Source organism: Notechis scutatus, chromosome 1 (assembly GCF_049901735.1).
Source record: "Notechis scutatus isolate UNSWTSFEM ecotype Mainland chromosome 1, rNotScu1.2, whole genome shotgun sequence".
Classification (NCBI taxonomy): domain Eukaryota; kingdom Metazoa; phylum Chordata; class Lepidosauria; order Squamata; family Elapidae; genus Notechis; species Notechis scutatus.
The window spans coordinates 47,384,784-47,400,819 of record NC_142009.1 but is presented as its reverse complement, the minus strand read 5'-3'; the positions used below and the strand labels follow the sequence as shown (position 1 = coordinate 47,400,819).

Sequence of the window (16,036 nt, the reverse complement as noted above, 5' to 3'; positions counted from 1 at the left end):
AGAATTTTATAAATATCAACAGAACCTTAAAATAGGCTGGAAGCTCATTGGCAACTTGTATAGATACCATTTCATTGTTTGATGAATAATGATAATTAAAAGGAGGCAGTCAGCTTAAGGCATAAAGAAAAGTTAAGAGGTAATATGTGATGATCAAATAAATTACAAAGGCAGAAGGAAGCTGGCTCACCTTATGGCTGAGGGAGATACTTTGAATTCTTTTTACATTGTATCTGTCTTCACGCTGCAAACCACAGCATATAAATAATTTGATGTGCCATTATTTGAATGTTACGCATTGGAACAAACTGCTGTCCTTCATACTTTGATTCACACATCTGAAAGTGTTTTGCCTTTCAAAAGTGGGTGGGGAAAGGCAGGAAGAGGTTGAGGCCTATGAACATATCTGAGAAGGCAAGAGAACTAAATAAAGTGCATGAAATGTGGCACATTACTCACTTCAGTAGAGGAAGAAAGAACTGGTTATGTCCCACCTAAGTGAGACTAAACATTTCTCAGTGACAAGCAATATTGTGGCTGCGAACTTTCTGAAGCAAAGTTGTTGAGTTTCATGTTTCAGCAGTTCAATGGAGTCTGTGTGCTGGTCTATTGTGGTTCAGTAGTTGTCAGCAGTCAAATAAGCATTGCTCTTTCCTGGCTTAATCAGTCTATTACATTCAGTGTCAAAACAATAATGTCAGAGGAATGATTTTGCTGACACTGTTGATTAGCACTTTATATTTAGCAAGTGATGTTTCTAGAAAATCACACTGTACCCCAGAAAATCAAAAGAACCCACATCTTTCCAGGCCAACTCACAGAGATGAGATGACATGGTTTGCAATTTGTCAGCTCCCAGGAGATGATGGGTCAGAAGTGTTGAGACCTTTATAAGAAAGTTAGAAATGCTTCCAGTTTGCTGTGCTGTACTTTTACGTTCTTTGAAATGGATTTTGTGGAAAGGAATCACTCATCTTAAAATGATGCAGAGAGGCGTTAACACTTAGAGTCCCCCTCTGAGCTTAGAAAAATGGTGAGAGGTTCATGAAAAAATAATTAAATCAATATTTTGTGGCTTTACCTCTCAACAGAAGAGACTTCTTGAGAAAATGTTCAAAAAGCATATTTGAAGAAAAGTAAGGAATAAAAGTAATTGATCATTAGATTTCCTTCCAGTCTGTTTGATCTTCACAGAGACCTCTTTCATTTCTCCCATCAATATCTGCCTTTGATTTTTAAAGGCACCAGTATTCACAGTATGTTCTTCATTTTTTCAAAATATGAATATTATCCTAAAATGTGTTTTCTTAACATATTCTACTCATTTTCTTAACATACTCTACTCATTAGAACATGACTTAACTTAAAATATATTTTACAAATATACTTTTTAAGGGGAGAAAGATTTTCCCAAATTGGACAGGTGAGAGTCAACAAATAATTATACTGCGATCAGTGGTGGGATTCAAAGTTTTTTACTACTGGTTCTGTGGGCGTGGCTTGGTGGACATGGTGTAGCTTGGTGGGCATGGCTTTGTGGGCATGACAGGGGAAGGATACTGTAAAATCTCCATTCCCACTCCATTCCAGGGGAAGGATACTGCAAAATCTCTATTTCCTCCCCACTCCGGGGGGAAGGTTACCGCAAAATCCCATTCCCTCCCTACCTTGATTTCCAGCTCCGTTCTCCTGTGTAGGGCAACAAAAGAAGACCTAGCTGATCAGCTGGGACTCGAGAGGCAGAGAATAGTTGGGGGTGGGGCCAGTCAGAGATGGTATTTGCCAGTTCTCCAAACTACTCAAAATTTCTGCTACCGGTTCTCCAGAACTGGTCAGAATCTGCTGAATACCACCTCTGACTGAAATCCACATTTAATTTGGGAAGTTAAATCAAATCTATTCCCATAGAAATGGAGATCTGATACATCTTCACTAAAACCAGGATAGTTTCTATTCAATGATGCAATGAAGAAATGTAGCTGCCTGGAAGAACACAGATATTTTATATAAAATTGTCCATGTTCAGTTCCTTGGTATCTTTTTATCCCTCTGAATGATGGAACATTTAGTATTTCTTGCTGATGGTGAAATAGACCAATGGTCTGAGTCAGGATAGACCAATGGTTTGAGTCAATATAAGCCATCTGTTCAAGTTCAGTCAAGCAAAGTAATTTTATATACTACATGTGGTGAAAGAGAATTTATTCTGGGGTGATGGCCAAACTTCAAACTTTCTCTTAAGGATTACTCATTTGCTCACTTAGCTTATTTGACCTAATATTATCTTTTGGACAGTATGTTGATGGTAAATTCCATTTGTTCTACTGGATAGCATGTGATGTCTCATTTATTTATTGAATTAAATTTATATGTTGCAAAATTTAGCCAGACTTTTGGTGACTTAACAATAATAATTCAATGGTTTTTACCTATTCTCTTGAGCTATTCTATATTTTGTAGGGTTTTAAAATTAATTTTTAATAGTGATTTTATTTGAGAAATGATTTATGATATCCTTTCAAAAATTGAATAGGTTAGTTTTCTTCTTGGAAATACTCCAAAATATGCTTGTAGAATTCAAATTAATATACTCTTCCAACCCAGAAATCATTTCCAAAGATCAAAACTTCAAAATATGGGGCAAAATTAATTTGATTATTACCTTTACAATTCATGTTTTCAGCTAAATGTACATTGTTTTACTGAGTGTGTTATATAGTATAACAAAAGAATGACATGAGGATTGAAGATCTTTCCTGGACTTTTTCTAGAATTTGCTATGTATTAACTATCTGAGAATATGGACAAATATCCAGTTTTACAGATAATTCAAATATTTATCTGTGGTGGTCTCTCATGAAAAGAAGACACAACGCAGGGTTGTCTCGGGATGAGAGCACAGAGCAAACTCTGAAACCCTCTTTTATTAGAAGCAATCTTTGTTAACGTAGCAATTTTTGTTAGCGTCCTATCACAAACGTATTACATCACACAAAATGCACTGATTATTTGTATAAGCATACAAAGCTGCAAAGTTTAAGTTTGCTACAGTTCTGGGTAAGAAATGGCAACAATTTGTCCTTGCTCCTTGCTTCGTGTTGCAGCCAACCACCAGATACACAAAGAACAAAGAATAATTCCCACATCTCCCCTGTTTTTCCTTTTTAAGAGACAGGGAGTGTTTAGTCCCAATAACAATCTTTGTCAGGCGCGTAGGCAAGAGTGTTGTGCATGCTGATGTTATCCAGAGTGTTCGTGACTTCTTCAACCATCACAAACGTCCTCGTCTGGGTCGTCACAGGTTGGCTCTCCTATCTCATCTTCGGGTGGCAGTGGTTCATATGTGTTAGTTATTTGTTGATTCCAGAGAGCCATTACCTGCGCAGTGGCTTTTTTCTCAGCCAAGAGGGGTAAACTGTTAGAAATAATGCGTACAAAGATGGGTAATACACAAGGCAATACAACACATCCCGCAGCAATCATACCAATGAGCGCTACAATAGCTTGCAAACCAAGCAATTTTGGGAACCAGGATCCAAACATGTCTCTTACTTGAGCAGAGTCAATAGGTGGGGTGTACCAGTAGTTGTAAACAGTGGTGGCCCCCACGTTAGTCCCGGACACCTTTTGAAAGAGATATTTCTTTTCCTGTAGATAAGATCTCTGCCAGTTGTGTGAGCTGCAGGTAACTCCTGCAGCGTCGTTAGGACCTTGACCTTTGCTGATGGCAAGGCAAGCATCAAAGCATACTGAGGTGTTGGTACCCCCCCCCCCCGAGTGACATTATGGGTTATGTACCCATTTTTTGTTTGACTGGTAGAGAACATTCCTGCAAGATCAGAACTGGAGCCACCTTTGTATGCATAGACATATAGGGATGCTGTAATGGGTCCCACTGCCTTAGGCTCATAGCACTGAATGCCTTCGGCAGTGTAACATCACGCATATTGTTATGCAGACAAGGGGAGACCGTCGTGGAGTTGCACTCAGGCTTCAAAGTATGATAGATCAGGGTGGATTGGGTTTTCGTTCCGCTGGGAGTAGTTTTGATGCAGGCGTTGCAGGAGGATGGGGTGGCTGTCGTATCGGCAGGAACGATGTGGAAGCCCAGGAGGCAAATGATGAATGCAGCGGGCAGCTTCATGATGCTGATGTAGGCAAGGCTGGTTTGGGTAGAAAAGGCCTCACTTGTCGTCCGGGGACCCAGGTGGTGGCGTTGTTGTAGGAAACAGCCACGTACCCTCGTCCCCAGGTTATAAGTTCAGCAGGCCCGTGCCATGAGGGATCTGGCAACTGTTGAAAGTAGATTGGAAGTCTAGGAGCATCCTTGGATGGAGAGCAAAAGTGTCGAGAGGCGGCAGAAGAAGCAGGTGTGCCAGACTCATTCAGGAAATTCAGTGTAAATAAGCACAAGTTAAGCTTGTTTTTCAGCGTGGGTAGCCCTGGGGTGAGTTTCCCCATCGAGTTTTGAACTTTGTCAAGAGCATTCTTTAGGGTCAGATTGTCTCTTCCTACTATGGCCTGCCCTTGAGAATTGTATGGAATGCCAAATTTGTGCAAAATGCCCCATTGTTTACAAAAGGTAGCAAAGTTGGTACTAGTATAGGCGGGGCCATTATCAGTTTTTAATTCCGAGGGCTTTCCCAGGCACACAAATGACCGGATGCAGTGGTTAATGACATGTTTTCTGGTCTCTCCTCTTTGCGGGGAGGCCATGATGAACCCTGAGTATGTGTCCACTGAAACATGGATATATTTCCATGGTGCAAAAGGCGCATACTGGGTTACATCCATTTGCCAAATTTGGAAGGCTTTTAAGCCTCTGGGATTTACTCCCATTGGCAGGGCAGGGGCTTGCTTGCTGCAAGTAGGGCATTGTTGAATAATTGCAGCAGCCTCTTGGGCGGTGATTTGGAATTCCTTCATAAGAGCCCTTTTATTTTGATGAAAATAGTTATGACTGTCCCAAGGGGTTAGGGGAGAAAGAGAGAAAGCGGATAGAATAGTAGCAGCGGATGCGGCTGTTAATTGCTGCAATGCAAGCAATTTATTTGCTGGCAATGGCCATTGATCAACCCAAACAGGAACATCCATGGTTAAGGTCAAGCGAAGGGGAAGAGGGAGAGTCATTCTAGCTGCAATTTAGCGCCAAATTGAGAGAGCAAGTCTCTCCCCCACAAATTCGTGTGAAGGGGGAGGATGACGGGCTTAATTTGTGCAGTCCCTGTGAGATTTTCAGAAATCACAGGGAGCCAAAATTTACTGATGCGAGCCGTTTGTATCCCTCCTACACCTCTTACCGATGGGGAGGTCTCTGTTTCCCAGTCTGTAGGCCACTCGTCAGAGCGTATCACCGAGACGTCCGCACCAGAATCCAGAAGACCGGTGAAGCGGCGACCCTTGATTAAAGCCAAGAGTGTGGGCTTAGTTTTGGTGATAGATCTAGTGAGGGCAAGCACATCAGAGGGAAATTGCAGTACCATGATCATTTTTGCTACGACGTCACCCTTTTGTAACTCTGTTGGAAGAGTGGATAGCACAGAAAGGTTAATGGCTGAGAGTTTTGAGGAAGGATAAAGCAGATCGGGAACCACAGAGATTCCTTTGAGGAGGGCATGAGGGTGAGATTGTATAAGAGCAGTTTTATCGGAGGAGAATGAGGCAGAAGGAGGAAGCTGTGCGCTGACAGAGAGTGGTAGATGGGGAAAGGATATGAGCACATCTTCTGCCACTGATAATTCATACACAGTGGATGGTATATGGGTAGCCATGGGAGAGGGGCTAGCTGCCGGCCCCTCTACTCGTTTCCCGAGGGTTCAGTTTTTGATCGACATTGATTAGCCCAATGATAGCCTTTCTTACATTTTGGGCAGACTGTTTTTGGTCGAACATCTCTACTGGTGGAGGGCTTTACTTCCCCCCCACCGGGGGCTCGACATTGTGATTTAAAGTGACTGGGCTTCCCACAATTGTAACAATTACCAGATGGCTTATTACCTCTGGTGATAGCTGCAGCCATCATTTCGGAAGTGTATTGGTGTGTTCCCACCACCCTGCAGGCTTGTAGGAATTGGGCTAGAGTGGCATCTGGAGAATTAATCAAGGGAGTAAGCAAGGTTTTACAGTCTGCATTAGCGTTCTCATATGCCAATTTAAGAAGAATTTCCTGCCGAGCCGCCTCATTTGTAATTTGCCTTTGTAGGGCCGTTTGGAGGCATTCAATAAAATCGGCATATGGTTCATTGGAATTTTGTAGAATTTTTGCAAAAGATTGTGCGGAGGTATGAGGGTCATCCAAGCGAGAGAGAGCAAGCAGAGCGGCTTGTGCAGAAAGGTTGAGAGCATTAATAGGGCTATTATATTGAGCTGTGGGAGCAGCAAAGGCACCCTCTCCTGCCAGTTCATTTGCGGTAAAATTTGGATTTTGAGCTGCCAATAGGCGACAATGATGGAGAAACTCCGATCGCCATACAACAAATTGAGTCCCTGTCAGCTGGGATCATTATGTGGGTGTTAGCCATCATTGTAAATAATCCCATCGTAAATGGAGCCTGAATACCATACATTTGTACAGCTTGTTTGATATCCTTGATTAATTTAACAGGGATGTGTTCCCAGTGTGGGACGTTTTGTCCCTGCGCGTTCTGCGTATAAACTAACGGGAATGCCGATGGGCAGTCGGAGTGATCTAACTCGCCAGTTCTAACTCCCGTAGCGATGGCGACATGAACCGCGCCCATAGGAGGGGGTAAGGCAGGAGAGGAAGGCACAGAAGGGAGAGCAAGAGAAGAAGAAGAGGGATTGGGTGAGGGGGTCAGGAGAAGGGGGGAGGTTTACCGACTTTATTTGCCTCCAGGGGGGGCAGTCGGTTTAAAAGACACAGGCGCCACAGCGGGGGCAAGAGTTGTACAGCAGGATTCACATAGGGAGGGGGTCCAGAAAGGGGGCCAAGTAGGGGTTGCTCTAGAGAGGAGAGAGCCTCAAAAACCACCCTCCAAGCAATTAATATAGACGAAGGGGCCCTAGGACTTGCGTGAAGGTATTTTCCAATCTCCTTCCATACTGTAGTTTTGATACTGCCTTTAGCCGGATAAGAAGGGCAGTGTTGCCAAATGTATTCTAGGAGTTCCTCAATAGAGGTTTTTGTGAGGGGGCATGAAGGAGCCTCCCTTTTTAAAGGTAAAAAAATTTCGTTTGGTCAATTCTCTGATTTCCTGAATGTGAGCTGCCTGCTCCTTAGAGAATCTACCACCCATACTCACGAGGGATCCGTTGTCACCAGCGATTCAAGTGGATGGTGTGCACCAAGTCTATTCCAGACTATGAGAATGGGTGGGCCAAAGACGTATCACTTTTGAGTGGATCACGTCGGGGTCACCAGTTGTGGTGGTCTCTCATGAAAAGAAGACACAACGCAGGGTTGTCTCGGGATGAGAGCACAGAGCAAACTCTGAAACCCTCTTTTATTAGAAGCAATCTTTGTTAACGTAGCAATTTTTGTTAGCGTCCTATCACAAACGTATTACATCACACAAAATGCACTGATTATTCGTATAAGCATACAAAGCTGCAAAGTTTAAGTTTGCTACAGTTCTGGGTAAGAAATGGCAACAATTTGTCCTTGCTCCATGCTTCATGTTGCAGCCAACCACCAGAAGGCTCTGTTGTCCTAGCACGTACACAAAGAACAAAGAATAATTCCCACATTTATCATGGTCACATTTTCCAAAAGTGGTGTGTTTTTGGTTCCTTTTGCTTCCAACCAAATAGAATATTTTACAGAACAGAATTTGACAATTGACCCAAAGCAATTTCCTCCATGGCATGATATCTGACTCCAACCTTTATTTGTTCTAAAGGTTTTTCTCTCTCCATTAAAGCTATCCTGTGTGATGTGAATTTTACAGTACAGTTTTACTGTACTAGCTTTCCAATTATGCATGTTGTTTTCCAGAGGATTCTGTAAATTAGAGGTGGAGAGCCAAGGCAAGTTATCTACAACCCTAATGCTCATATGTGCAGCTCCCAGAGACCCTTCCTATTATTGCCAAAGATTAGTGATCATTCTTAGTCAGGAAATATTCAAGAACTGTAATATAAACCTCAGATATAGTGCTTATTATATTTGAAAGAAGAGAATCAAATCAAGGTCCCACCAATATGTGCAATATGTTTCTACCTTCTTTGATTTTTATCCCATCTATCACCACTTCTTTTTCTACCCAGAATGTTAAATACACTCTGAAACATGAAAAGATTCCCAGCCCTGGTGTAAATAAATAGAAGCTGAGAAAGAAACTGTAAAAGCTTTAGTGAGAAACAAATGCTGGAATACAGAAGCTGAAAAATCATAGTAATTGAAGCCATTCACAGATTTTGTCGTGTTTATGTTTTTTAATTGCCTATGCAAAAGCTCTGGGCACTGGAAAAAGATAGTTTATTCTATATACAAGAAATGGACACTGTGTGCCCTCCAGATGTTGTTGCAGTTGAATTCAGCTTAGGCAGCAGACTGGTAGTGAGGGATTATGGGAGTTACAGATCATTAACAACTGGAGAAGCACATGTTAGCTTGAAACCTATTGCAGCAACTACATCTGATCAAGCATTGTGAGACTTATTTCAGAGTAAAGAATTGTGTGATACAGTCTGTAGCAAACGATTACTTGATAAGATTGGTCAGCAAAAGCAATCTTGAAAAGAATCTGGTTTTTAGCAATTTCATGACTTACGGCAAGTCCATCACCACATCTTGTGTCAGCTGGATGCTTTGTAGTAAAAACAGATACTTCCTGAGATACAATAGACAGTGTGTAGGCTGCATTTAGTTTGACCAAACTTCCCACTTCTAAACTTGGATAAATCTAACTTGATGTCATTGTTAGAACATTGCTGCAAATGTGAGTAGATATAAGGAGATCTGAGAAAGTTCTACTTAACCTTCTCTGGGATTAGAGTTGTCCTTTCCTTTAGAAGAAGGATACGATTCAGTTCCGATAAGCAAATAAAATATTTCAACTAAATCAAGTTGGTCATCATCTGTATTCTAAGCCTGCAGCTATCTCTCTTATCCTCCCTCTCCCTAAACTATACAAGATGGATTAAGGTATCTCTGAGACCAAACAAAGGACCCGAGTTTTGAGAATCTCAGTTGAGTCTCCATCACTGACTTATGGCCTGACCTTGAATAAATCTCTTGACCTCTTAGTGTTGTAATCTTCCTTGGCTGTTGAATTTGTTTCAAGAACAGGATCTCTCTGGGAAACAGATGCTGCACCAGAGCTGTGCTATCCACAATAAATACATTATGTACACCAAGATACTATAATATAATTCTAGTTGGAAGGAAGTAAATCAGTTTTCAACACACCACTTCAAAGCCAGAGTTTGCTCAAAAGTGGTTAAAGAAATATGGAAGGAAATTATGTCGGCTCTTCCTGAAACAGGTTCCCACAATGAAGAAGCATCTGATTCTTGGAAAGGAAGAAGAGCAGCTGAATGCTTTGAGGTGGAATAACAAGAGGACAACAGACTGTGAGGATCTTTTCTTTTTCTTTTTGCCTTTTTATTTGGATGTGGGATAGTAGCCACTAAGTACCTTTAGCAGCCATACATGGGTCTCTCCAATGTACTTCAAACTCTTCTTAGAAGAATATTCTTACAATTTTGCCCTAATAACAGTTTTTAGTCTGAAAAGGGAGAGAGATGAATGGACAGCTGCTGCAAGCTCCTTTTAAGTTTGTTTCCATTGTATCATCCATCATTTCTAAAATAACTTTATAATAATGGCTTAAATTATTTTTAGTATGGAGTTTTGGCATGTCTTAATATACATAGAAAGAACATGAAGAACCTGTGTAAAATAAATGTACAAGAGCTCACTAAGTTCTAATGATAATTTCCTTTTTAAAAGAACAACTAACTACAGAAGAACAAAAACTTTTTCTGCCCTCTAACATTCCTTTCCAAACCTGCACCCCACAAAATAATATTGGCTGGGGATGATGGAATGCATTCTTACACATATGGAGAGCATTCCGTTGGGAATATTTAAGTTCCCACATCTAGACAGCAAGTACTTTAAATTTAAAATTATATTAAAAGTGCTCATAATTCATAGAGCCAAGCTTTTGGTATGACTTGCTGGCCAGTGAGATCTTTTTTTCATGCTTGCTCTTCAACAGCTAGAATTCAAGGCATTCCACCCATGAGCCCAAAGATAAGAAGTAACACTTGTAGTCATTGACTCTGTCTGTAATTTGAAAAGCAAACCATAAAGACCAGTAGTCATTAAATCCTCAAAAACCATCAATTTGTCCAGAACCCTATAAATCCAACTAAATTAATAGCCATTATTACATTTGATGCTACTGAATTCCATAGTTTAATTCAGGATTCCCCACAGTGGTCAGTATTGCCCCCTAAAGATCAGCAAGATTATCCAAGGGATCGATGTTGTTATTCTTATTATTATACTACTATTAGTTAAAGTAGTTAACTAATAACTAATTAAGTTATTTTAATATCATAAATGTTTGGGAGTTAATGTACAATCTGAAAATTCATAATGGTGTTGATGAGCTAAACAATTTGGAGACTTTTGATTTAATTGTGTGCATCCTGCGGAGAAATGTATAAAATGGAGCTTCCCTTTCATTTTGAATCATTTCAAATTGCTAGCCAGTAGATGATTGCTAACAAAGAGTAGCAATGAGTTGGTAGGAAATGTGGGGCAGGTTATTTACAGAGCCTCTCCAAGGACACAGGTGGGAAAATCTTTCCCAAGAGAAACAAGTTCTTGCCTTAAGAGGAATGTCATTCATCAAGATTATGGCAATGAATTGGCCTTGACTCGAAGACTACTGGGATCTTGTCTTGTGCAAAAGGGCATCTATTCTCACACCTGGGAATGAAATATGAGGCTATGGCTGATTATCAAGGCTAGGAGGAAGTTATTTTTCTTTTCTGTCAATTGGCGAGTGACAAGACAAAGGAAGTATAAGAAATAAACCAGACAAGAATCCAAGCCTCTTCAGGAAAAGCTGATACTGGCTGTTCATTCCAAAAATGAAGGATTGAAAGAACTCTTCAGCTGTAGCAAAATTCAGCAGCAGTTCTGAAGGAGTAATGCAGTTTCCCTCTTGTCTCTACAATGATCAGAGAGGCATTAAGAAAATGTTCTCTTTCCAACTATTTGTATTAGTCTCAGGGGTGATAAGAGTACATGGTAATGCTAACATCACAATTGAACCTCAAGTGAACCTCTTTCAGTTCACTTGAAAAAAAGTGTACAACTGGGAATACCAGCTGAAAATTCTTGGTGATTTTTAGTCCTAACACATGAAAAACATCAGTTGGGAAATGCTATGCTAGAGCAGTGGTCGCCAACCGGTGGGCTGCGGCCCCACTGGTGGGCCATGGAAATTTTTTGGTGGGCCGCAAAACAAATGGCCCCCAAAAGTAATTAATCTGGGCTGCACAGTTCTTGTGCCTCCTGGCTCTCCAAGGGACTACGGAGTCAGGCCCCTGAGATGCATGCGCCAACCAGTTCCTACACCTGGCGGCAGCGACAACAGCAGTCTCCTCCCCCAGCACCCACTGTCAGTTCTTCCCCATTAGATCTCTAGCTTTGAATTGCTCCCAGCTCTCTTTCTTTCCTCCCTCCCCCCCACTCACATGCAGGCAGGAAAGGAAAGGGAGATGGAGCTGTGCACTCTCCCCTTTTCCAGCCCTTGATGCCTCTCCCAACACCGAAGCCTCGGAAACGCAGGCAAAGCCGCCACAGCGGTAACGTCCTGAGTTGCCTTAGCATGCTCAGTTAGTTAAGAATCACCCTACACAGAGAATGAAGTGGTGCTGGAGGAGGAGAAGACAGTAGTGGAGAAGCAAGCAACTCTGGGTGCTACCGCTGTGGTGGCTTTGCCTGCGTTTCCGAGGCTTCGATGTTGGGAGAGGCAGCAAGGGCTGGAAAAGGGGAGAGCTGTGCACGGCTCCATCTCCCTTTCCTTTCCTGCCTGCATGTGGGCAGGGGGGAGGGAAGAAAGAGAGCTGGGAGCAATTCAAAGCTAGAGAACTAATGGGGAGAGCTGACAGCGGGCGCTGGGGGAGGGGACTGTTGTTGCCGCTGCCACCATGTGTGGGAGCGTGCATCTCAGAGACCTGAGCTGGGAGGTGTGAGAAGTGCAAGTGGGAGCATTTGATGATTTCAAAGAACAACTGGAACATGGTAGATTGGCGTTTTGTAGGTCTCAGTGAAAGAGTGAGCTTTGTTTCATCTCCTTTCCTCCCCTGGTAATGTGAGAGATTTCTCTCTCTCCCCTCTAGCCCCCAAATAATCACTGGCTGTGGCTGGGTTTGGCAGTGAAGTGCTAAAGCGAGCGAATTGCCCCCAGGGACACCTTTCCTTGCCTGTCTCCAGGTGACGCTGGAAGAGCCCCCCCCCAGGTTTTCCTCAGCTGCAGATCTGAGTCTCTCAATCCTCCACACGGGATCTGAAAAGAGCTCACACTTTCTCCCCCTCCCCTCCCTCAATTAATCACCAAGAGTGGCAGTCCTCCTGCAGGCAGATGCCTGCTAAGAAGCCCCTGGAGTGGCAGCCAAGGGGCGCTGCCCCCCAAGGAAAGCAAAGGCCCCTTTCTGCCTCTGCTTCTCCCAGTGGCAGTTGCCCCGAGGACCCTCAGCTCAGACACACACACATACACATCCCGCCTGCCCTTCTGTCTCTTTGGAAGGTGCCAGGTGGGGGGAGGCTTCCAGCCCTCAACGTTTTATTTTGTTATCTTTAAGCATTTACATTTTTGTTATAATTAAATAAGTAAGTGTGTGTGTGTGTGTGTGTGTGTGTGTATTCATATTCTTAAGTTTTCGCGGGTACTTACATGTATGGTATTCAGCTTTGTTCGGGTATTTTCCCACGTCATTGTAGTTGTGCTTTTAAAGTTGTAGCAATGTCTCAGCAGAATCTCATCTGCCATCATCAGGCTTCTGCTGTGCCAGGCTAGCCCCAAGTTTAAAACTGAAACGGCTGTGAAAGTCTGATTCACAGATTAACACAATACAGAAGCCTGATGATGGCAGATGAGATTCTGCCGAAATGTTGCTACAATTTTAAAAGCACAACTATAATGATGTGGGAAAATACCCGAACAAAGCTGAATACCATACATACATACATACATACATACATACATACATACATACATACATACATGTGTGTGTGTGTGTGTGTGTGTTTTCTGAGGTTTTCGCAGGTATTTGTATGTGGATCTTTGTTTATTTGGGTTTTCTCCCATGTAAAATTGGAGGTATCCTGGTGACGTTTCGACGAAATCTCATTCGTCATCTTCAGGCTTGTGTCTTCGGCTTTGTGCTTACTCTGAGAAGCACAAAGCCGAAGACACAGGCCTGAAGATGACGAATGAGATTTCGTTGAAACATCGCCAAGATACTTCCAGTTTTATGCGGAGAAAACCCGAATAAACAAAGATCCATATATATATATATATATATATATATATATATATATATATTTTCTGAGGTTCTCGGGTATTTGTATGTGGATCTTTGGTTATTCGGGTTCTCTCCCGCGTAAGATTCAAAGTATCTAGGCAGATTCAAAGTAGCACAATGCTGCCAGCCAATCAAGATACAAAAGAGCCAAAAAACAGACAGAAGATATTAGAGACACCAATCAAGCAGAACACAGCAAACTCCGAGACCAATAAACACAGACCAAGACTCCCAACCAATCAGGATGAAGAAAAACCATTCTGGCACAGCAATAGGCTGCCCCAAATTTAAATCTGAAACCACTGTAAAAGTCTGACTCACAGATGAACACTATACAGAAGCCTGATGATGGCAGATGAGATTCTGCTGAAACGTTGCTACAACTTTAAAAGAACTACAATGACGTGGGAAAATACCGAACCAAGCCGAACACCATACATGTAAGTACCCTGAAAACTTAAGAAAACAAATATATATATATATATATATATATATATATATATATATATATATATATATATATATAAATTTATATTTAACATAAAAAATTATATTTATAATATAATATATATAAAATATTTAAAATATATATAAAATATTAAAAAATCGTATTAGTGGTCCTTGGGATTTAAAAGTATGAGTTTGGTGGTCCCTGAGATCCAAAAGGTTGGCAACCCCTATCCTAGAGCGTATACCACGATGTATTTGGCTTTTAGAGAGCATGTCAGTTTCTTATAAAATAGCTGCTGGAGGAGGGTTCTTGCCTAGTCATAAAAAAGCTACCAAAGTGAGTGTGGTCCATCAGAAACTCAGGAAATTTGAGTATGCTTACAACACACTGAAATGTTTTTTTGCAACTCTAATATACCTAAATGTCTTTTTTTTAAAATGGACAGGCGGGCAAGTGAGCAACTCACTTTTTCTAGCTAACGAAAAAGCTGATAGCTGGTGTTGAGTTTTGCAATATACAGATTTGTCTTTAGGGAAGGGGTGTGTGTGTGTGTGTGTAAAGAGTCAAACTGGCAACCACAAATATGCAATAAATGTCCTGCTTTTTAATGTGCATCATTAAGGATGTAAAAAAGAAATGGGTCTTAGATCACAAGATTGTGGTGGCCATCCTGACTTTTTTACCCCTTTTCCCTTCAGACTCCCCTGGCATCATGTCAAATTTCCCCTTTTTTAAAAATTAAATAATTGAAACATTAAACTCAGGTGGGGGCAGAAAGGGGGCACCACCATGAAGTTTAACCATTCCATAAATCAACCTATCTTGTAAGTAGAACTGGGATGAGGACTTCTAAATAGCAACAGCTATAGCACTTAGGCTTATATACCACTTCACAGTGCTTTATATCCCTCTCTAAGTGGTTTACAGAGTCTATGTATTTTCCCCAACACTCTGGGTCCTCATTTTACCCACCTCAGAAGGATGGAAGGCTGAGTCAACGTTGAGCTGCTCAGAATTGAACTCTTGGAGTGAGCAGCAAGTTAGCCCTGCAGTACTACATTCTAATCACTGCACCACCACGGCTCAATACTATATCAACTGATCTATGGGGCTTTTGCTAGAAATAAACTGATATTATAGCAACAGCGATAATCTATCTATTTGACAGGAATAAATTTCTTGTAGAATAACTACTGGCCATATAAATCTTCACATAACAGCAAGTGATTACTAAGCACTTGGTGTCAAGCTTCTGTGAATATTCTGCTTATACCCATCTTGAGAGAAGCTTGAGGTTCTTAAAAACATTTGGCTTGCTTAATAATTGGATTATATTTTCCATAGAAGCAGTGGTGGGATTCAATTTTTTTTACTACCGATTCTGTGGGCGTGACTTGGTGGGCGTGGCATGGCTTAGTGGGCATGGCAGGGGAAGGATATTGCAAAATCTCCATTCTCACCCCACTCCTGGGGAAAGATTACTGCAAAATCCCATTCCCTCCCCACCTGACTGATCTGCTTTCCAGCTCAGTTCTCCTGTGCAGGGCAACAAAAGAAGACCCAGCCAATTAGCTGGGACTCAGGAGACAGAGAATAGATGGGGCGGGGCCAGTCACAGGTGGTATTTGCCAGTTCCCCGAACTACTCAAAATTTCTGCTACCATATCTCCAGAACTGGTCAGAACCTGCTCAATACCACCTCTGCATAGAAGCCTAGGTATTTAGTTCATCACTCAGCAGAATGGCATGGACCATTTTAACGGTTCCAAATACTAATAATTCCCACTTTCTAAGCAGAATTGGCCATGTCTTTAATTTCACCTTCCAACACTCACAAACAATAAACTGCTTGCATATTACAACATTTATAAAAAAATTCTCTACTTTGCATGTTCACTTCCAAAATAGGAAGAAAAGAGTTTATTAATTTCTATTTAAATATATCAGCTTGTGCTATTTGAGTTTATATGAAAACTGAAACAATACTCTCACAGTGAATTCTTCCTTTTACAGTATTTTACACTGCAGTTTATAAAGTAAAAAAAAAAAACTTTCCTAAATTGTGCATGGAAAAAA

At 41.5% G+C, this 16,036-nt stretch overlaps 1 protein-coding gene and 1 long non-coding RNA gene across 2 annotated transcripts in view; one reads left to right on the top strand and one right to left on the bottom strand.

The window, feature by feature from the left end:
• The window catches only part of LOC148132784 (uncharacterized), a 190,138-nt gene that overhangs the window by 19,440 nt on the left and 154,662 nt on the right, over nt 1-16,036 (top strand). The window lies entirely within an intron of this gene.
• Nucleotides 5,798-6,800, bottom strand: LOC148132787 (endogenous retrovirus group K member 8 Gag polyprotein-like). Its single transcript, XM_087954791.1, is given in 2 exon segments — nt 5,798-6,494; nt 6,496-6,800. Coding segments are annotated over 2 exon segments (942 nt in total). The 5' UTR covers nt 6,741-6,800.